This window comes from Rhinolophus sinicus, chromosome 16, assembly GCF_057876585.1.
Source record: "Rhinolophus sinicus isolate RSI-liver-muscle chromosome 16, RSI-T2T, whole genome shotgun sequence".
NCBI classification, from domain to species: domain Eukaryota; kingdom Metazoa; phylum Chordata; class Mammalia; order Chiroptera; family Rhinolophidae; genus Rhinolophus; species Rhinolophus sinicus.
The window spans coordinates 30,485,340-30,507,571 of NC_142516.1; the positions used below are offsets into that span (position 1 = coordinate 30,485,340).

A 22,232-nucleotide genomic window follows, 5' to 3' on the forward strand; every position below is an offset into this window, starting at 1 on the left:
TATATACCTATACGTATCTATATATATCTGATACATAGATGTATGTAGATATATAGGTATATATTCAATGGTCCCCTAGAAACTGTCACAGCCACATGCATAGTCCTATGATATCTAGCTATATAGATATACAGATATATATAAATATATAGAAATATTGAGTATAGTTATAGGGTGAAGGCTTACAGTTGAGAGGAGAAATCACTCCATTCTTGTTTCAAAAAGGAGATTCAGGAGATAACGACAAGTCCGTACATGCAGTATAGGAGCCTTGCAGCCTGTTCTCCTCAAATCTTTTCACTTTTGCCCATGGGTCAAAGTACAATAAAAAATTGGTACCTGTAATGGTCTTTCTACATCTTTAGGAATAGCAGAAAGGTCAAATAAGGCCATTCCCATAATTAGTAAACAGACTGTGGTGATAATAAACAAGTAAATTGGGAAACCAACATCAAGCGCTTCTGATACTAAAATGCCATATAGAGACAGAAAGTAGCTGAGTAGTTGCCTGGGGCTTGGGGAGGGGCAAAGGGGGAATGACTGTTTCTTTTTGGGGTACTGAAAATTAGAATTGTAAAGTAAAAATTCTTAAATTAGATTGTGGTGATTGTTGAACAATTCTATGAATATACTAAATACATAACTTCCTAGAGGTCACTGTCACCTTGTATTTACATTCTGTAAGAAGCTGGATATTAGAGAGTTCCAAGGTCAAATATCTAGGTAACATCAAGTTAAGGTTATATATATATCTCTTTTCCACAGGAGTTCTCAGAGGCTTTAATGTGCTAAAATGCACTCTGAATCACCAAGGTGGGTGAGTGGGTAGGAGTGGGATATAGGCTGCATTACTGCCCAAACAAATCTGACCATGGAACCCTTTTTAGTGGAGCAGCCTAACACTAGGTTTTGCAGAACCCACTTTAGAAAACAATGTACCTAGCAGTTTTCCCATTAGTTCATCAAGCACTACTCAACCACTTGCAATCTCCCGGAACTCAATCACCTCTTGGCTTTAAGATGAGGCCACGATTTTCCCTGCCCTCATGGACCTTATAGTCTACAAGAAAGAAAAGGGATGTGTTGAACACACTAGGAGGAGCATATCGCCAACCCACGCTACAAATCAAATACTATGGGGCCCCATGGGCTGGGAACCACTTCATGGAAGATGCAGCATTTCAGCCAGACCTTGAACTGTGGGTGGGTTCTGGAGATCTGGAGGTGGGAGGAAGGGATCTGACACAGGAGCCAGGTCTAAAGGCTGGAAGGAGAGGCAGAGGTGCTTGTCATAAGAGAACAATGAGTAAGTCATTTTAGCTGGTGTATGATGTGAATGAAGCAGAGTAGTAAGACAAATAGCTGTAAGGATAGTGGGTTGCTGATCATGGAGACCCTTGAATGTTGTAATGCGGGGACTCTGGTCCCACTCCCCGCACAAGAACAGGATATGGTGAGGCCAAAAACAAACAACAACGGAGCCATAGATAGGGGAGTCATATCACTATATTCTCGATGGCGGCTGGTAGAGACACAAAAGCAAACCTCTGCCAGTACCCCAACAAGGGGTCTTCCTGCACCCCCGTCTCACTGGCGGCTGGCAAGACACAGGAAGTAGGATCAACACAATCTGCAATATAATCCACTTGCTAACCCCACTTGTTAGCTGCAATCCGCGTCTGCTTCTTTGTCAGCCAACCAACCAATCAACCAACCAACCAACCAACCAACCAACCAACCAACCAACCCACCCACCCACCCCTTGCTAACTGCAATCCGCCCTTGCTAGCTCAGCCACAGCAGTTATACCAGTGACCAATGGCGAACTGGTTACAGCTGATGGCCATCTGATTACAGCTGATGGCCATTTACTACCCGAGCCAGCACTTTTCCATGTGAGGCCAAGAGCCTGGAAATTGCACTCTGGGACTCTGTCCCCACAAATGTCAAATCCAAAATGTTTGAACTCATCTTGTAAGAAATGAACACCCATCAAAGGTTTCTAAGCAGGGGGTTGGCAATGATCCTAACTCTCTGAGCCTCGGGGGTTTCATCTGTAAAATGGGGCTAATTCTATTAGCTTTATCTCCTCACCATGTGTGAGGATCAGAGCACTTGGCCACAGGGCAGTGCAGCTCTGAGCAAGGTTTATGGCTCAGCAGCAGAACAGCTGTTTCCAGTTCCTTCAGAAGAATGTGTTTCAGAAACACCTGACATGTGATATTTCATCTCTGTAGCAGGGCCAGATGAGAAATCGGAGATGGAAAATGAACACTTCGAAACAGAACATATTTTAAGTTCTCTTGTAGCAGTCAAATCAGATCTGTATTTGATTTCATTTTGTTTTGTTTAGAATGAAATAGGGACTGCAAGGAAGGAACAGCTGCTAGAAACAAAGACAGGGGAAAGAGTATAAACAGCAGATTGCCTGACCCTAACATCAAGTACAAAGACAAGGGGCGTGTGGGGGCCAGGAAACAGACAGAGAGTGAGCAAGCATGTATGAGTGTGTGTTCAAGAGAGTGTATATGCACATGTGTGAGTATGAGTGTGTTTGTGTGTGTTTGTCTCTGTAAATGATGAGTTTGGGGTGAGTGTATCTGTGGATGCATGTTTGAGGGACGCAGAGGGAAGAATTGGAAAGGGGACAGAGAGAAGGGCACTCCGGCAAAATTGCTGACCTGTTTATATTTCTCCCACCATATGGTGTAAGAACAAAGCAAGCCGGAGACAGTGATCCCTAGATTCTGCCAAGATTAGCAAAACCTCCTCCCACAGGGACACCAAGCCTTAACAGACAGAAATCTCTGCTAGCCCAGGAGCCTTACCGGGCCGAGCTGTCCCGGGAGCGCCGAAGCCATCTTGCCACCATTTGTTCTATTCTGTGTGCTTTCCGTGTCTGGAATAAACTGGTCTCCAGCTCTTCCATTTACCTAAAAGGAAGAAGAGTGTTCTTAAGAAGCTTGCCAACATATTTTGAAGATGATTCTGACAAATTACTATGATGCTTCCTGTATTTACCCATCTTAAGACATGCTAATCAAATAACTAGAACTATCCTTCTCTCTGAAACGAACATAAACAGGTGTTCAGTGTCCACAGAGTGAACAACTTTAGTGGCCCTCTGCCCTAAGGAGTGTCCAGTCTTATGGTAAACAGATTGGCTTTATACCTTAACCAGTAAAACATAAGGATTAGGGAGTTAAATAGAGACGGTTTCTCAAACTGTGACTGTGACCCACTGTAAGAGACGTACCTTACTGACACTGGCCCCGCCCCCAACTATGTGTTCATCCCTGGACAGGGCAGCTCAGTTCTGCCTGCATCGGGAACAGCGTGCACATACCTATTCTCCCAAGTGCTGCTTCTTTTGCTCAGTATTTTCTATTTAATTTTTGAATAGGTAATTCATTTGTATACTTCAAACTCTAGACCGTAATAAAGGATCTATGGTTACTGTACTGTGCACTTAAATATTCATCAGAAGGGTAGCAACAACAACAATAATAAAAATATATCATGAAAGGTCTCCCTCTATCCTTATCCGTCCCCATCTACCCAATTCCCAACTACTGCTCTCCTTCTCTATTTGTGTTCCCTGAGTTTCTTTATGCCTATTTAAGCAAATACAAATACAGATTTTATATGTCCTCTTTTAACACAAAGGACAGTACACCATACACACTGTTCTGCATCATGCTTTCTTCTCCTTAGAATATACTATATCCATGATATCTTTCCACATCAATACACAGAATGCTTCTTCATTCTTCCTGACAACTACTGAGTATTACATTGTACGAATGTACTGTAATTTAAAAAGTAGTCCTCTCTTGATAGATGTTTGGGTTATTGCCAATCTTTTGCTATTCTAAATAATACTGTAAGGAATTATGTTGTACATGTATCATTTCTGCAGGTATGCAATTATATATCTGGATAAGTTCCCAAATATTAAATTGCTACATAGGTCAAAAGTTATATGCATTGTGCTTTGATAGATATTGTCAGGTTACAAAAAAATAAATATGTGCTTGAGATTCAAGTTTAATAGATAGATAGATAGATAGATAGATAGATAGATAGATAGATATAGTTTTTTTAATATCCTAGTCTATTTTACTTTTTAAAGTACTGGTCTCAAATCACCAAATTAATTTCACAATCCACTAAATAACCACACAACATAAGATATGATATTGAGAAATAACCATGGATACAGAGAAAATTTTAAAAAGAATTATAAGAGATTATGTTGCTTAACACTACACAAATATATTTGAAAACATTGAAGACATAGATGAGTTTCAAGGAAAATATAAAATGATATAAGATGATCCTAAAAGAGACAGAAAATCTAAAAAGACAATTAGCATAGAAGATAACTTTGTTAAAGAGCTACAACCCCCCCCCCCAAAAAAAAAAAAGTCCCAGACACAGACAGGTTCAAAGGTGAATTCTTATAAATCTATAAGGTGTACTTCACCGTGATAATTTTTTGTTTTAAACTTTTTATTTTGGAATAGTTTCAGATGTATAAAAGTTTGCAAAGATAATACAGAGAGTTCCCATATACCCTTCATTCAGCTTTCCTTAATGTTAACATCTTATATAATCATTGTACCTTTGTCAAAATTAAGAAATTAACATTGGTCCAATAATATTAACTAAACTATAGACTTTATTCCAATTTTACCAGTTTTTCTGCTAATGTTCCTTTTCTGTTCCAGGATCCAATCCAGGATACCATGATGCTTTTCACTAGCTTAGTTTATTTTTCCCCAAATGCTATTTTAGCTGTTCTAGAGCAGAAAGAAGGAAAGCTTCCAAATTCTTTTTAAGCAACCAGTATAATATTGATACCAATTCTGTTAAAAACAGTATAATAAAGTAAAGATACAATCTCTCTTGTGAATGTCAAAGTAAATATCCTAGATAAAATATTAGCAAATAGAACCTATCAACAATCAACAGAGTAACAGGATCTATACCAGGAATGCACTACCCAGGGCATATAAAAATGAAAGCAGAACACTAAACTCATCACTTTAAAAGCCTGGAGACACATTTTCAGTCAAATGGCAGCCAAATTAATGGACGAAACAAACAAACAAACAAAAAACAACAACATAGGTTGCAACCAAAAATAAATTCCATTTAGATCAAGGGATGTGTCAGTCTAGCTTTTGTCTACAATAGGGACCCCTGACCTGAATACTGTCTTCAGTTCTAGGCATCTCACTTTTTCTAAATTATAAAAGTAAGAGAGAGTACACTTCTGTAAAATACAGTAAATTGAAACAATGTCTTAATATCTTCTCTTTCCTAAAATAAATTACACTACAGGAATAAAAAATGGGGATGAACCCACAGAATAAAGAGAACAACAGGGAAGACAATAGATGAGAGATGCTGACAATGTTTGGAAGATAAAAATTGTTTGAAGAAGACGTAAGAGCAGAGCAACAGAAACAGAAACCTATGTGGTTTCAGAAGGGGATTCTGATGAAAAATGAGCTGATTTGCCCTAAGATGGCTCAAGACTTAGAGGCAGCAGGTACGGGAGAAAGCAGAGATGAGGAATAGGGCTAAAAACATGGAAACAGAGCTCTATAAGCAGCAATTGTTCACAGGCACCATCCCGCTTGCACACCTAGGCAACCATACCTTGCCCACTCTACTCTAGACACGGGGCTTATTCTTTGGAAAAATCAAACAAGAGAGGTTTCAGACTTGAGAAGACCTGGCACAATAGAGGGTACAGGAATGAAAATAGAAGGATTAAGTAAAACTCTTCATAATGAATGATAAGACCTCCAGTTCCTTCCTTTGCCCAGCTCTCAGAATACTGGCAGCTAGGATTTTATATCCCAAATAAGAGACTAGAAAATCCTTTTCTGGAGAACTGAACACACCAGAAAAAAGACCTTCAGATACTGGTACTTCTAGCAACTAGATGCCAGCTCACCCAGCATTAAATTCTATTAGTCATGAGCCCCACCCACCATACAAAGCTTCCAGTCATTTATTTTTAGTGTGGCCATGAAACTGCAGTGGTTCATCCATAATCAATATGAATAGATATTTGAGGAGAGCATTCATTATGAAAAACAGATGAAAATAAACAGAACTCAGAAGAAGCAGAGACAATGCAGGAAACAGAAGAAAAAATTTAATCTATAATTTAGACCCTCCCAAAAAGATAAAATGTTACATCCATGAAACAAGAAGAGGAATTTCTTTGAAAAAGAACAATCAGAAAACAAGAATGAATACTTGGAAATTAAAAACAAGATGGCTGGAAAAAATTCAATTGAAAAGTTGAGAAATATACTCAATGAAATATTGTAGAAAGAGTAATCAAAAGCCAAAGACTGGGAAAATTGAAAAGATTAAAAATGTATACTATCAATCCTGGAGGTCCAATACTCATCCAGTATGTGTTATAGAAAGAGAGAGTATGAGAAATGGAGTAAGAAAATTTTTTAATAATTCAATAAAATTTCCCTGAAAAACGTAAGTTTCCAGAATAAGAACATCTACTAATTGCCCACCACAATGAATGACAAAGGAACCAGATCAAGAAATAACATCAAAATTTCAGAAACTAGAAATAGAATATCTTCAAAACTTCCAGAGGAAAAAAATAGATCATATACAAACAATTGAGAACAAATATGACTTTAGATTTCTTAATAACAACAATGGAAGCTTGAAGACATTAAAGCCATGTCTTCAAATTTCTGAAGAAAAATAATTTTCAATCTCAAATTCTATACCCAGCCAAACTGTCAAACAGGTAGTAAAGACATTTTCAAATATTCAGGTCTCAAAAAATTAACCTCTCACATACACTTTCGCAGGATGTTAAGAGGATGTGCTCCTCTTAACAAAGTAAATAAAGTAGAAATGGGATTCAGGAAATTGGGGATGAAATACAGACAAGAAGCAAAGGGAATACCCAGGATGACTGAAGGGATGTTTTATGGTAATGTAAGACCTGGAGAGCAACCTGTACAGTCTGGTGCATAAAGACAGGTTTTAGGAAAAAGAAGTATGAGTGGATAGGTTATCTGATGTGTTTGTGCAGAAAATTTCACTGAAAGGCTGTTGGAGAGTGTAGGAAGAATTAGCAACAAGTACATGGAAAACTAAGCAAATCAAAAATAGAGAATTATGAAATCTAACAAAAACAAAAAGTTGTACAAAAAAGGAAACAAAATTATAGTTCACTACTTGGCTCAACAATGAGCAATATTTACATTGTCATAATAATATAAATGCTGGAAAATGTAAACAATCAAAAACAGTGATATAATGATGTTGAGAGGATGTGGCAAAGGGAAGCCAGGGTAGTGGTTTAAAAGGTAAATCCTCATCTACCATAATAATTAGATAATACCTAAAATTAATAAATTAGGAAATAGCAATGCAAGCATATTTCTCAGAAATATGGAGGAAAAAGACAGAGGAAACAGCTAGAAAAGTTGAAAAAGTTTGCCTTTAAGAAAAGAAATTAGAGCTGAGGAGGAGTGGGGCAAGGACTGCTGATTTCTATTATAAGCCCTTATTATTTTCTTTTTCAACTATTTTAAATAATTAACTTAATTTTTAAAATTGGATATATGCATATAGTACAGTGCATAGAAAAATATAATGAAAATAAATCACCTATAAGCCTACCTCTCAGAGTTATCAACTGTTAATTTTTCTTTTTTTCTACGCTTATACATACTATATATTTTATTAAAATGAGATAATATACTTTTCCCACTTAATATTTCATGAACAGTGTTCCATATTAATATTTAAGCATTTACATCATCATTTCAAATTGCTATATAGTATTATTTTTTTGCCATATCATAATTTATTCAATAAATCTATCACTGGACATTTGTGCTATTTCCAATTTTTCACTATTATAAAAGCTTTACAATGAGCATCCTTATTCATGGTAAATGGCTACTTGCCAGGTATTTTCTTGGGATAAATTCCTAGAAGTGAAACTACTGGATTTAAGCATATGTTCATTTATAAGAATTTGGATGTGTATTGTCAGATTATGAAGGTACCAATTTGCCCTCCTGCCAGGACAGACCTTTCCAAATATTGTATATTATCATTTAAAAAATTTTTTGCTAATAGGATGGAAAACACTGCCTAATTATTGACTTAAGTGTTTATATTTTGAAAACTACAGAATGAAATTAAATTATCATCCATGCTCTCATAAACACTGGATATTTATAATTTTAAAAATATTTGCTAATGGGATGGAAAGTAGCACCTAATTATTGCTTTATACATATATATATATATATATATATATATATATATATATATATATATATATATATAAAGAACAAAAGTAAATGTCATACATAGTTCCATCACATTAAAAATATATAAAGTATCCTATTTTAAGCATCCAATCCAGTCCCTCAGAGGTTATCACTGTTAACAATTTGGTGGGTATTCACACTCACTTTGCCCTAAATCTATAGAGACCTATATTACATATATTAAAATGTATAATCCACAAAAATAGACTCATGCTGTACTCAGTGGTCTGCTCTTTGCATTTTTTAACCTGTGAATATATCACGGACATCTTTCCAGATCAGAGATCATCATAGTTTTGATTTGAAGTTATTTGATTACGAGCACGTCTGAACATTTTTCATGCGTTATGGCCATTTATATTTCTTTTTTGTTATTTTCCTTTTTCTGGTTTTCCCTTTTGTTTCTACTGGAATGTTTGCCTTCTTGTTATTGTAAAACCTCTTTCATAATATGGATTATTTAATGTCCTTTTGCCGAGGACACAAAACCACATTATATTTTTGTGAGACTTACCGTGGAGGGTTAAGAATGTAGGTTCTAGTGTCCTGATACTACCAGGACTAATCACAAAGCATAGAAGAATACATGTCCAACAAAACCCACAGCATATTGTTTTCAAATATCAGTTAGGCCCTTAACAGGAGTGAGTCAGCTGGCAATTCTAGGATATGGATATTAACATGGTTTGTCTTGTGTCTGACCATCACATATTCAGCACTGTTTTATGGGAGGTCTAGGATGATAAGGAGACTTAAAGCCAAGGCACTGAAAAAAAAATCAGAGAACGTTTGTTCGACAAAAGCCTACATGGTCATGGTTCACCTACAGCCCAAAGGCCACCACGTGGAACAGATATATTCCACATGATTCTGGGGTGCAGACCCAGAATTGGGGCAATGGCACAGAGAGGGAGACTCCAGCTCAGGCTAAGGCTAGATCTCTCTACTGTTCCTAGTGATCCAAGGATGGAATGAGTTTTCTCAAGAATTAGCAAGCTCCTGGTCATTGAAGGCAGTCAAGCAGAGGCTGAATAATGAACTCTGCATGGCTGTAGAAGGGCCACTCCAATGGAGTACAGGGACTAGATGACTTCTGCGATTCTTTCTCTCCATGCAGCTTGAGGTCTCTACTAGATCTAAGAACAAGGCCAGATGATATGTGCTGTGCTCTGTCTTAAAATTCAAAGACCCTCACTCCCTAGAGTAGCTGGAAGTCCTGAAGTAACCACAGCACTGGAAGATACAAAATCTTCAGTCTTCAAATGATGGCAGAGTGGTCAGGGATCTCAGACAATCCATAGGCCTGAAGACTTTTCATTCCTTTTGAAGGTCATCAAGCTGCAGTGGTTACTTACAGGGATTATTACAAAACTGCTGCCAAATACAATTTAGCTAATCGATTTCTATAAACATATATGACTCTAATTAAAAGAATTAATTTGCATTTAATATCTGGCCTGTGGGTAGGCACATGCCTTCATCCAGGGATCCCCGAAGACCAAACAAATGACTACATCAACCAAGACATTAAAGCTTCATCTCTCTGAAGCTTCAGTCCTCCAGTCGTGCGGCCCTCCACCCCCCTCCCACCACCACCATCCACAATAAATCAGCTCCCTCTGTGTACATCAGCCTTTCTGGATTTGAATATAACAATCATGTCTTCAGTGAAGTCTCCTCTGCCCCAGAATGAACATCCTCAGCTCCTTTCAGTTCTTCATATGACAAGACCACTTTAGAGAACCCTCCTCTGGGCACATACCAGTTTGGCAAAACCCCACGAAGGGCATGAATTCCCAAACTGAATGCCCAACTACTTCTCTGGTTGTCTGGAACAAAGTAATAAGAAAAGGCAAACTCTCTAAAAGTATTCTGCAAATGGAAAAGAAGACTAAATACATCATGGTGATAGCTATCTTAAAAGCAAATGCAGGATACACAATTAAGGATAAAAACTCTTCAAACGGGATATATGAGGTAATAATAAAAGACTTCAAGAAACTAGTACGTGCTATGGAGAAATGGAAAACATCAGTGGAGGCAGCAAAGGACAGGACAGAAACTAAAGAGCCAAAAATCATTTACACAAAGTCCAAGGATATAAACCAACTGTTGACACAACAAAAACACACACAAACAAGAAACCAAAATGTGTGGCAAGTATCTAGCCTTTTGAATAATGAGAGAAATAAACTACCAAACTGACATTTTCTCTTAAACTAACAAATTAAAATGTTAAAACTTCTTGACCTTCCTCCCTTGGCTCCTGTGACATTTCTCTCTTCATTTTTCTCCAACCTCTCAGATTACACCTACTCAGCCTTCTTGGTTCTCAGCTCCCTTCTCATCTAAATAAATGGTACCTATTATTTCTCAACCAGTGATTCCCAAACATCACTGCACATTAGAATCACTTGAGAAGCTTTTAACAACCCTGGGTTGAACTCTAGACCAGTTAAATCAGAATGTCTGAGGGTGCAAGCCAGACACTAGTAGTTTGTAAAGACACCTGCCCCACTCAGTGATTCCAATGTACCGCAGGTTGAGAATCACTGCTCTAAACACTCTGTATGGGCTCCATCATTTACTCCCACAGTTTCAGCTGCTTTAAGAACTGCCCACCTCTTTAGGATCTCTACCGAGATGTCCCATAAACACTTGAGCCAGATATATCTAAGACAGAATTCACCATCTTTCTTTGCTCCACTCCTCAAATCTGCTCCCCCCACCAAAAAAAAGAAAAAGAAAAAAAAAAGTGGAACGTCTTGTTGCAGGAGATTACCATTTACGTAATCCTCTAACTTCCCAAGTCAAAAATGTGTACATCACATCATTCTCGTTTCATGCCACACATTGCGCCAGTCACCAGGTTCTACTGGCTTTGCTCCCAATAATCTCAATCTCTTCCTTCCTTCTCCTTTCTTAAGCTACTGCCTAATTCAAACTTTGATTCTGTCTGAAATCCTATCATAACCCCCCAGCCAGTCTCTGTGCTTTTAGATATACCCTCCATCAAGCTATCCTCCATAGGCTGCCAAAGTGATAGAACCTGTCATTCTAACCATGTCACTTTTATTTTCAAAATCCTTCTGTGGTTCCCCTTCATCTTTAGAGTACAGTCTGAGCTCAGGAATCACAATAAGATCCCTAACAATTATATTAACAATACTATTATTTACTATGTGCCAGGCACTGGGCTAAGCAATCTACATGTGTTATCTTATTTAATGCTTCTTACAACCCTCATTTACACAAAGAAAACTAAGGCATGAAGAAGTTAAGTCATTTGGCCAAGAGCACACAGCAAGGAAGTGGCAGAAGTGGAATTCCAAATCAGATGAACTTGCTTATCTCTGGAGCTGGAAACAACCATTCCATCCCACTGCCTCGCTCCCAGCCTGGAGGTAACAGTGAAAGCCTTTTGTGATCTGGCCCCTGCCTAGCTGTCTGTCTCGTCTCCCTCACACTGTACACTCCAGCAGAACTGAATTACCTATTGTTCCCCAAACAGGCCCTGAATTCTCACATCCTCATGCCTCTGCAGATGCTTTTTCCTCTGCCTAGTCCCCACCCCCTGAACGTCCACCCATCAACTGCTACTCGCACTTCCACGTGTGTGGAAGTCCCCGGGGCTAGCACAGAACTCTTCTCAGAACTCTTCTCTCTCCAGCTTGTTTTCTCTGTAAAAACATTTCCAATAATCCCTGCCCAGCTGTGTTCCAAGGCTGTTTAACGCTTACATTCCATTATGTTGTGACAATTCTTTGAAAACTCTAAAGTTCTATGCAAATGTGCCCAAGAGAAACCTCTTTTTCAGAGGTGGTGTTAGCTCTGTTGTTGTATGACCAAGTTTGGTCATACTGAGGCAAAAGTTTGAAGTATAAGAAATTTATCTCTGCCATAAAAAGGAAAGAAATACTGATACATGTGCTTCTCTGTTCCTCAAAACAGCCCTAGGTGGCCCCGCCTTGTGTGTTGGTTCCAGATCTCCCCACTCTCTGAGATGTATTCCAGCCCCACATAACTTTCAAAACCCAGCTGAAGCTCCACGACATCCAGGACACATTCCTGCTCAGCTGTCTACCCGATCGCTCTCAGCTCGCCAGTCGCAGGGCTCTGGCACCGTGTCACCCCTCCACCCAGCCCGTGTCCCCCTCATCCACGCTCTTGTCTTGTGTGTCCTCACTTCAGACAGATTAAGGTCTCGTTTTTCTGCCATGTAGATTGTAAACTCCTTGAGGGTAGGGGAAAGGTGTCCTGTTTCTTTATAATCCCTGCAGGGTCTAGCAGAATGCCTGGAGCTCAGCTGACATTTGTGGCATTCATAATAATGGCAGGTTATGGATATCTGAAATGCTACGGTAAGATCAGAACGCTAGAACAATAAGCTTTCATTTTCAAATGTTCTAAGCCCCAAAAAAAAAAAGTTACTTGCAAATATTTTAGGGGAACTCGTATTTGTATTTTCCTCAGGTCAATCATTTGACGTTGCCTTGGTTCCTTGCAGTGATTATAGCTCAGTGAGAGATAACGGGCTGGATTATCCACATTAATTTTCTAAAAGGAATTCAAATCAAGATGATGCTTTCGCAGAAAACTGACAGACAGTTCTGGGAGAAGAAGGGGGACTTACCTATCATACATACCACATGATCATTCCTCAAAGTGGCATTGCCACCGGGACCCCATGAAGGAGCTTCGATTCTCTCTTCCCTCCACAGGGTTCCCAGTCACGTCTCTCACTGCAACCCAGGCTCTGACACTCAGACGTCACGGGTCATTTCACTCGTGGTCATAAAAAGAGTCAACAGCTAAGTGAAACTGTTTAATTTTCATTTCTCCTTTTGGAATTGCACCACACATCATCTCTGCTCCTCCTCTGTCTTCCCTTCTCTCTTTTAGCCGGTCTCCAACAGGAATCCCCTTTTTACAGAAAGGACTCTGAGTGTCTAAAAAAGATTTATCATGAACAACCAGTGTCTCCAGTTGGTTCTCTTGGTTTTCTAAGACCCTCAGTCCTGTAAAGGAACTCTGGCCACCAGGACCCTCTGCCATTTCACCTTGCACAAGGTGAAAAGGAGATGTAGGAGGCGGCTCATGGGAAAGTACCCCGGACCATCATCACCCCAGAGTGGCAGTCCCCAAATGACAGCTGACCTCAAACTACCCTCATGACTTTTGCCATGTCAGCGAACTGCCAGACTACCACACCTGTAACATACCGTCTGTGTAAAAGCATCCTATGGTACAGTGCCTCCTACTTTAGCTTCATCCTAGGCAGGAATATTCATTAAATCACGGGTCTGATCATGCCAGAAATGTTTTTTTTTCCTGGTACACATTAAAATGAAGACACAACTATTTAAACAAAAATGTTTATTCATGTAACTTGGGTGGCATGTGGTACAAATACAAGCCTTTGGGAAACATGGGTTCAGAGCATCGTCATGCCACTCAGATTTCACATTTGCCTAACAGGATTAGATATCTCTTTGGAAGGGCTCAGCCTCTTATCTAGCTCTGCATGGCCCTCTGGGAGCTGCAGGGCGGCAGCAGGAACAGTCAGCACTAATGGGACCTCCGCTGTGCCTTTCTCTTGCTAGCGATCTGAGGGCACAGGGACCCAGGCCCCTGCAAGCAGAAGACTGGAAGCTGGTCACATAAGCCGTCCACTTTGTCAGATGGACAATGAGCCCTGGAAAGGACGTGAGAAAGGGCTGACGCTAACAGTGAAGCTACCGTCAAGGTAGCACCTCACCACGACTCTACTTGAAGGGGCCCCGTAAGCAGCCTCAAAGGTGGATGGCAGAATGACCTTGCTGAGTTGGCTGTGGCTGTGGCTGTGAGCCCCTTGTATCCACCCTGGGCAGGAAGCAAGCACTGTATAGGGAGACAGAAGACCTGCAATCAGGTTCCTGCTCTCCTACCAGAAGAACCCATGACCCAAGTCACGTCCCTTCCCTCTCTGAGTCTCCCTTTTTCTACCTATAAAGTTAAGGGGTTAAGCATGGATGAATCTTGAAAGCACTATGCTAAGTGAAAGCAGCCAGTCACCAAAGACCACACATTATAGGATTCCATTCATGTGAAAGTCCAGAATCGGCAAATCTATAGTGACAGAAAGAAATTAGTGCTCACTTAGGCTGGGGGATCTAGGGGGGTCGAGGAGTATAACAAAATAGACAAAACTGAGTGTCTTTGTGAAGCTTATATACTAGTGAAGGCTCCCACTAGACAAGAAACAATGAACACGACAAAGGAAATTAATTAAGAATGTTAGAAAGTGATAAGTGCTAGGGAGAAAAAAGAGAGAATCAGCTTCTCAGTGCGATGGAGCCAGGAGTCAGGGGTCATGCTGAAGTTCAGTAACGTTGAGACCGTGTTATGGGTTCTCCCACTCGTACCTCCAGAGGCCACAGGGCCCTCTCTTTCCAATTCTCTAAATCAAATCTCTAGTCAAGCACTTAACTGTGACACACCTAGACCAACATCACCAGGGCTCCTGTTTTCCTTTCTTCCTCTCTGAGTCAACGCTAACATCCACTCGTTCATTCAAGGAACACTTACTCATCAGCAACCATGTGCCAGGTACAGGGGCTGAGGGGGACACTGAGACGAGCAAGCACGGCTCCCGCTGTCAGGCGTCTGTGATTCACCAGGGGAATAAGAGATATAAACACCTCATTGTCATTCAGAGCAGTAGAGAAGAAGCAATTTGTTAGACGTGAGGAAAGGTTGCAAAGGTTCTGCACCTTCCTCTACAGTTTTCAAAGCACTCTCATGGAGGGCAAGGGTGACTTCACGTGGTGGTCACATCCCGATCTTCCTCCTTCCATGCTTTCCCAGTGCTGTTGGGCTCCAGGCTCTACCCCAATGACCTTTCCTGTCAAGAGCACAGACTTGAGTTCCAATCCCAACTCTCAGTAACCGTGTGCTAACCATGCGTCCTTGGACAAGTACCTTCATCTCCCTGAACCTGTAATGTCATCTGTGAAGTGGGCTGACTTCACCTACCTTATAGTAAATCAGATAATGCATGAGACAAAGACAGTCTTTAATAATGGTAGTTATAATAATGTTGCTGTTGATTTCAGGGTATCCTCTTGTCTATATTGTGACTTAACTGTTTCATCTACGTCTTTTTATCTTCCTAATGTAATTCCTAGACTGCCTTGCTCTCCAGTTGCCCTCAGTCCTACCTATTGGGCAATGAATTATTGAATAAATGAGTCAATTAAGGGGAAATTAGAATAAGAGAGAGAGAGAAGGCACAGATAAGTGTCAGGTTTCTGGTTTGGATGGCTGGAGATGGTGGTCCCTTTCACCAGAGGAGGAAACACTGGGAGAAGGGCATGTCTGAGAGGAAAGGTGAAGAGTTTGGTTGGGAACAGCTGAATTGAAGCACTTGAGGACCATTCAGGGACATGTCCATAGACAGTTGGAGTTGAAAATAAAACCTGGAGTGTCATCAGGTTGAAACCACTAGAATGAATGATTATCCTCAGAGAAGCTGCATATCGGAATCACTGAGATCTTTAAAATAACTCCAATGCCCAGGCTCCACCTGCCCGGAGATGCTATTGAATTGTTCTGGGGGTGGCGCCTGGGCAGGGTTAAAGGAGCCCCTATAATTGTAATGTGCAAGCAGGGTTGAGCACCACTGGGGTAGCACGAGCAGAACTAAGGAAGGAGGGCCGAGCCCTGGGTGGTACTATCATTTCAGGGGCTGAAGACCCAAGGGAATCATGGAGAAAACTGAGAAGAAATGGTTAGAAAGGCCTGAGAGCAACCAGAAGAGCTTGGGGAGGAGAAAGGCTCAAACAGTGGTATGTAAACAGTTTGCTGGTTCTTCAATAAGCTAAACTTAGAGCTATCATTGACCCAGCAATTCCACTCCTACATATATACCCCAAAGAGTTGAAAGCAGCTGTTCTAACAAGAACGTGTACACGAACGTTCATAGCAACACTATACACAATGGCCCAAAGATGGAAACAACACAAAGGTTCATCAACGGATGAAAAGATAAACAAATCGTGGTATACACACACATTGAAATATTATTCAGACATAAAGAGGAATGAAAAGCATGCTACAACATGGATGAGCCTTTAAGACATCATGCTAAGGGAAAGAAGACAGACACAAAAAGTCACACGTTGTATGATTCCATTTATGTGAAATATTCAGAACAGGGAAGTCTGTAGAGACAGAAAACAGAGTAGTGGTTGCCAGGGGCTTGCAGGAGGAAGGAATAGGGTGTGTCTGTCTAATGGGGAAGGGGTTTCCTTTTGGGATGATGAAAAGTTCAGGAACCAGATAGTGGTAATGGTTGTACAATGTTGTGAATGCACTTACTGCCTCTATATTGTGTACTTAAAAATGGCTTTTAAAAGGTAAATTTAATGTTATATGCATTTTACCATACGCACAAACACAAAAGAATATATGACCCATCAGGCCAAATACAGCCAAGACAGCCAAAAGATCCTTCCTGAAAAGGGGCCATAGACTTGGCGATTCGGACCTTCGTGATAACGCACTCTCCCTGGTGCCACCTGCTGCTACACCGCGGCACGAAGTGTCAGCAGCTGGACTAGAAGCCTGGTAGGGCCTGTCCAGCTCAGAGATCATAAAATCCTGCAGTCTTTAGTACACCCTTGACATTCAATGTGAAGTTCTTTTCCTCTCCACAGACTTGCTGGTTGTTACAAATGCCCTGAATCTGTTAAGAAAAATTCTCTTGACAGTCATCTGGGCATAATTCAACAACCTGTGGAATGCAAACTCAAAGCCGAGATTTGTTCTTTTTTTTTTTTTTTAACTATGAAATGATTCATCAAATGTTGTTACATGCTGACTAATTTTCAACAGCCTCTGAGAACGTTTGCTACTACACACACCCAAAACAAAACCCACAGCAAGTGTGGTGCTTGGGAAATTCAGGCCGAGGACTCCCAAAGCTGCTCATAGGAAGCATCTTGCCACCCTGGTGGACTGAGATTTCACTCCATCTGTCTGTGTCTGGGGAAGGAAGGCAGGACTCCAAATCTATCATGCTAAAACAATACAAAACAAAATAAAACAAAACAATAACAACCACAACTGCAGCATGAGAAACTGAAAGGCTTCCAGAGCTGGGCTCAAGACATACTTCACAGAGCTCTTGCCCCATGACCTGTGACATCAGGCTCTGTCCTGGCCAGAGAGATCTCGAGGTCTCTGAAAGTCCTCATTCTTCTGATAGACTTGGCACTGACCATGGGCTTCTGGGTCCCCCGTCTCTGCATTTTTCAAGTCTGGTCCTTGGGTCTTCATATACTAGTCTGAAGGGTCTACAGCCATCCCAAGTGAGAGGATTTGGTCCAAACCATCGATGCCTTACATTCAACTCCTATCAAGTATCCTCTTTTTGTTGGGTATATAGAGGAGATTGAGGTTAACCAGACATAGCCAGTGTCCTTGGAAAGTTCATTGTTATAGAGAAGACACCTACATTAAAAAACTCGTAACTAATATGAGGCAGAACGCAGGGCCCATGAGAAAGGGACTTCTAAAATGCTCCAGGAAGTCTATGAAATGACTTCTGCCAACCAGTGGGGTGGCATGTGCCTTGCTCATCTCTGCATGGAGCTTGGAAACGGCCGATGGCTGTCAGACAGCCAAGAACACCAGGTGCCGCCTGCCAATCAGGACCCTGTGCAAGGGTTCAAGCCAATGGGCCACTCTGGCTCTCTTAATTAAGCCCTAATTAAACATTCTGCCCAGAAACTTCTCCCTCCTGTAGAACTGCCTGGTTTACAGCAAACAATGCAAGGACTCAGGTCAGCTGTTTGGAGATGGCAGCCATTAGGAGCGGTACTGACAACTGTGAATGGATGCCAACTCAATTCAGAGATCACTGAAAACCACAGGGGCCAGAAACCCTGGAATTCAGCCCTAATTAAGCGTTCTGCCTTCTGTCCCTGACCTCAGTAAAGTGTCCAGTTTGGGTCACCCCACTTTAAAAGGACATAGACACTATCCTGGCTGGGAGTTCTGCCTCAGGAAAGAAGGAAAAGGCTATGTAACAAGATGCTCACTGAGGCACTATCTTTAAGGATGAAAAGCAAAACTGAGAGAGAATGGATAACTTACGTACAGCACATCCACTTTCTCGAATCCTTAAAAACTGCTAACCAGAACCATACGACATGCCAGGAAATGCAGTTAGTTTAATGTAAGGTATAAACCAGAGGCTATAAAGCTGTATCTGTGCTTTGAGTACAGCTGTGAAAGGGATGCTGTGCAGACAGGCAGGAGACACAAAACAAGTTTGATCTGATGGATGCTGGATTTAGCAATAAATTCTTTTGGGTTTTATTTTGATTCTCATAATTATAGTTTGTGCACAATGGCCCCTCTTCTAAGGATCACAGGGACGATCTCTGAGAAGAGAAGCAAAGCTTTGAGGGATGGCACAAAGGTGCCGCCCTGGAAGCAGCAGCATAACAAGCAAAGGCACAGCCGTCTGAGCATCAGCAGACGCACACCTCATTTAGCCCGGGCGCTGCCCCCCTGCTGTCACCTCAGCTAGTTCTTTCTCCTTCCAGTACCTCCACTTCCACCTCCAGATCCAGAAGGACTCTAAGGCCCCTGCCACCTCGGAGTCCATGATTCTGGCTGGCGGAGAGGTCAGAGGTCTAATCTACGCACATGTGACTGACACGAACGAGCCCACTCTGGGGCACATCTGTGGCAAGGACATCACGAGCACCATTAAATGCCCCGCTCCCCCAACTTGCCAAGCCCGGAACCTAGGCACCCATCTGAGAGTCTTTGTACCCTTCCTCCAAATCCAACCTCTCTCCAGCTCCTGTTGATGTGACCTCCTAAACATCTCTCAAGTTTCCACTTCTTTCCATCTCCACTGCCGTCACACATGCTGAGACTCGCATGATCTCTCGTGTGGATCGTACAGCACCCGGTCTCCCCACTTCAGTCTTGCTCTCCTTCTGTCTCTTTTCCATACCACAGCGTGACCTTTTTCTAAGATGTAAATCTGACCTTGTCACTCCCCTGCATGAAACTCTACGATGTCACCCGTAGCTTTTTGGATAATGTATGAGGGTGTAGAGGGTGAACAGTGGCACCAGACCTCCTGGGCTCATATCACAGCTCTGTCCCTTACTAGACCTGTGACTATGGGCAGGTTACTTAACTACTTGGTGCCCTAGCTTCCCCATGGGTAAAATGTGAATAGCAATAGCACCTATCTCCCAGGGTTGTTGTGAGGATTAGTGAGTTAATGCATGTGAACTACTTAGAACAATGGCTGGCATACAGTAAGGCCTCCATAAATAGTAGCTGCTGTTTTTTATAGATTTATAATTTTAATAGCCCTTCCGGGCCCTACCTGTGCAGACCCCACTCAGCTCTCCAGCCTCTTTGCTTTCCTCTATATCACTGCTCTCTACCTCCCAGGGCGTTTCAGTCCTACGGAAACTCTCCCATTTTTGCACTTGTTGCTGAGCCTTTGCATGTGCCATTTTACTGCCAGGTACATTATTCCTGCTCCTGTCTTGTCCAACTGACTTTTTAAAAAAACGCCTTTACTGAGATATAATTCACACACCATAAAATTCACCCACTTAAAGTGTACAAGTCAGTGGTTATTGGTATATGCCTGGAATTGTGCAACCATCATCACCACAATCAATTTTAAAGCATTTTCATCATCCCCAAAAGGAATTCCATACCCACTAGCACTCACACATCCCCCAATTTCCCTCTAACAATGCCCCCCAGTCCTAGGCAACAACTAGTCTACCCCAATTGATTTTTAGGTCTCCGTTTACACCCTCTTTGTTGTTAAGTTCTCTATGACCTGCAACTCTGGGCCAGGTGCTTCCATAGTACCCATAGTTTCCCCGCTCTCAGAACTCTATTTGACTATTCATTTATGTTTATCCCCTGCTGGCACACAAGCTCCATGTGAGCAGGGTTGCGGTTATTTGAGTCACCAGGATTCTTCAGTGCTTAACAGACGTGCAGTAAATAATGATTGAATGACTGAAACCAATGGTGCTCGGTAGCCAAAGCCCAGGCCTTATCAAGACAGCCCTCCTGAAAGAAATCAACAGCAACCGAGTCTTCTCTGTACCACAAATACTAGCAGTAACAACACATTAAACAATTGATGACATTCACATTTCCTACTATTCCTAATAGAGCCACAACTGGAATAAAGCAGATCCTTGTAAAATGAGTTTGATTCAGGTGCTTTAACGAAGCAAACCCATGAGTGAGAAGGGAAAAGAGCTTTGGAGGCCGAGTAGGAAGAAGCAAGAAAGAGTCACATTTCAGGTATTTGATATTTGTGGATTTTATGTGGCCTGGCATTACCAGGTCATTACTCCGTAAGATGATTACAAATACTTTTTGTTTAAAAGAAAATGTTAGAAAAGAAAAGAAAACAAAGAAGGAAGGAAGAAGTTCATTCTGGAAATTTCCTATAAAGCCATTCTATTAAGCAATTTCTATTTTCTTGCAGATTCCTCATTATAAAATTAGAGCTGTGTTCCCCCAGACAATCTATGCCCTGGAAGTTTATCTCAAAATCCAATGCCCATAATAAGAAAAGCAATTACCTCCTAATTAAACATTAAGATTGTTTTTCAATATGTCAACATACTGCTGCAAAATAGTTACAAAATAAAAACAAAAGCCTCCCCACCTCCCCCATATACTTCAATCTACTTCATATATTGATGGTAAATTAATCTTACTAAAAGCACAGCTCTACTCATGCCTTCCCTCATTCAAAACCCTTCAATGGCTCCCCATTGCCTTCAGGATAAAGAACAAATTCCTAAGTGGGTGTTTGAAGATCCTTCTCCTAGTGGCACTGACCTACTTATATAGCCTCATTTCCTTCTAATCACCTTCAAATAATCCCCGATCCAAACAAAATGCACCGAGAGTCCCTGCCATGTCTTTATCTTTTCTCTACCTCTGCCTAGAATGTTCTTTACTTATCTCAAACTCCTCATGTCATAATCCTACCTCCTTTTAAGACTCACTCAAATGTTACCTCCTCCAAGAAGTCTTCCATGATGCCCTCCTCCATGAAACATGCCGTCTACCACCTCTAGGCTTCCACAACCCTTTTACTAAAGATGATTCTCATGTATTCATCACTGGCTGGCTCATGTTACAGTTACTTCTAAATATATTCTCTGCCTCCTGATAAACTATAAAGTTGAATACATGTCCCCCTCACACTTAACACATGCCATGCAAATAGAAGGTACTAAAATATTTGTTGTATGAATGACTAAAATAACAAATGATAGAAAACAGTATAATATGGTCAGAAGCAGTCTAATTGCTTGGAGAGGTAGCAAATCTTGAAACTTAGGAAATATACCTCAGTGTTTGGGACATTTTGTTTATCCACAAACCTGTTTCTATTGGAATCCCATATTTTCATTATTTGCTCACAGAACTCCTGCTAGGTGTCTGTGTGTATGTGCACGTGCACGCATGGGGAGTGGGGAGAAGAGAGAGAGAGAGAGAAAGAGAGAGAGAAAGAGAGAGAGAGAGAGAGAGAGAGAGAGAGAGAGAGAGAGAGAGAGAGGAAGAAGCAGAGAGCAGAAGGGGGATTATTATTAAAAAACTGATAGCAGCAACAGAGAAGCTCCTTCGTCAGTGAAGAAAACCCAAAATTCCCCCAAAAGCCAAGGGGTATCACTCTCCTGGCTGTCAAACACAGGGAGGGGATGATTGAAGCCCTGTCAGGCAGTGTTTCTCTGACCTTACTGAGTATGGGATAACCTGGACAGTCTATTAAAACACAGATAGGTCCCAGCCCCAGAGTTTTTGAATGTCCTAGGTAGGGTTGAGATG

At 41.2% G+C, this 22,232-nt stretch overlaps 1 protein-coding gene across 6 annotated transcripts in view; it reads right to left on the reverse strand.

Moving 5' to 3' along the window:
- The window catches only part of FRMPD1 (FERM and PDZ domain containing 1), a 114,230-nt gene that overhangs the window by 34,301 nt on the left and 57,697 nt on the right, over positions 1-22,232 (reverse strand). For 5 of the 6 annotated variants that reach the window (XM_019729138.3, XM_019729136.3, XM_019729141.3 and 2 more), the window contains exon 2: positions 2,829-2,933. In XM_019729138.3, the coding sequence (XP_019584697.3) occupies positions 2,829-2,929 (101 nt within the window). In that variant the 5' untranslated portion in view covers positions 2,930-2,933. Of the gene's footprint in view, positions 1-2,828; positions 2,934-12,978; positions 13,259-22,232 lie in introns of those variants that run through there. The other variant, XM_088793675.1, reaches the window with a different exon arrangement.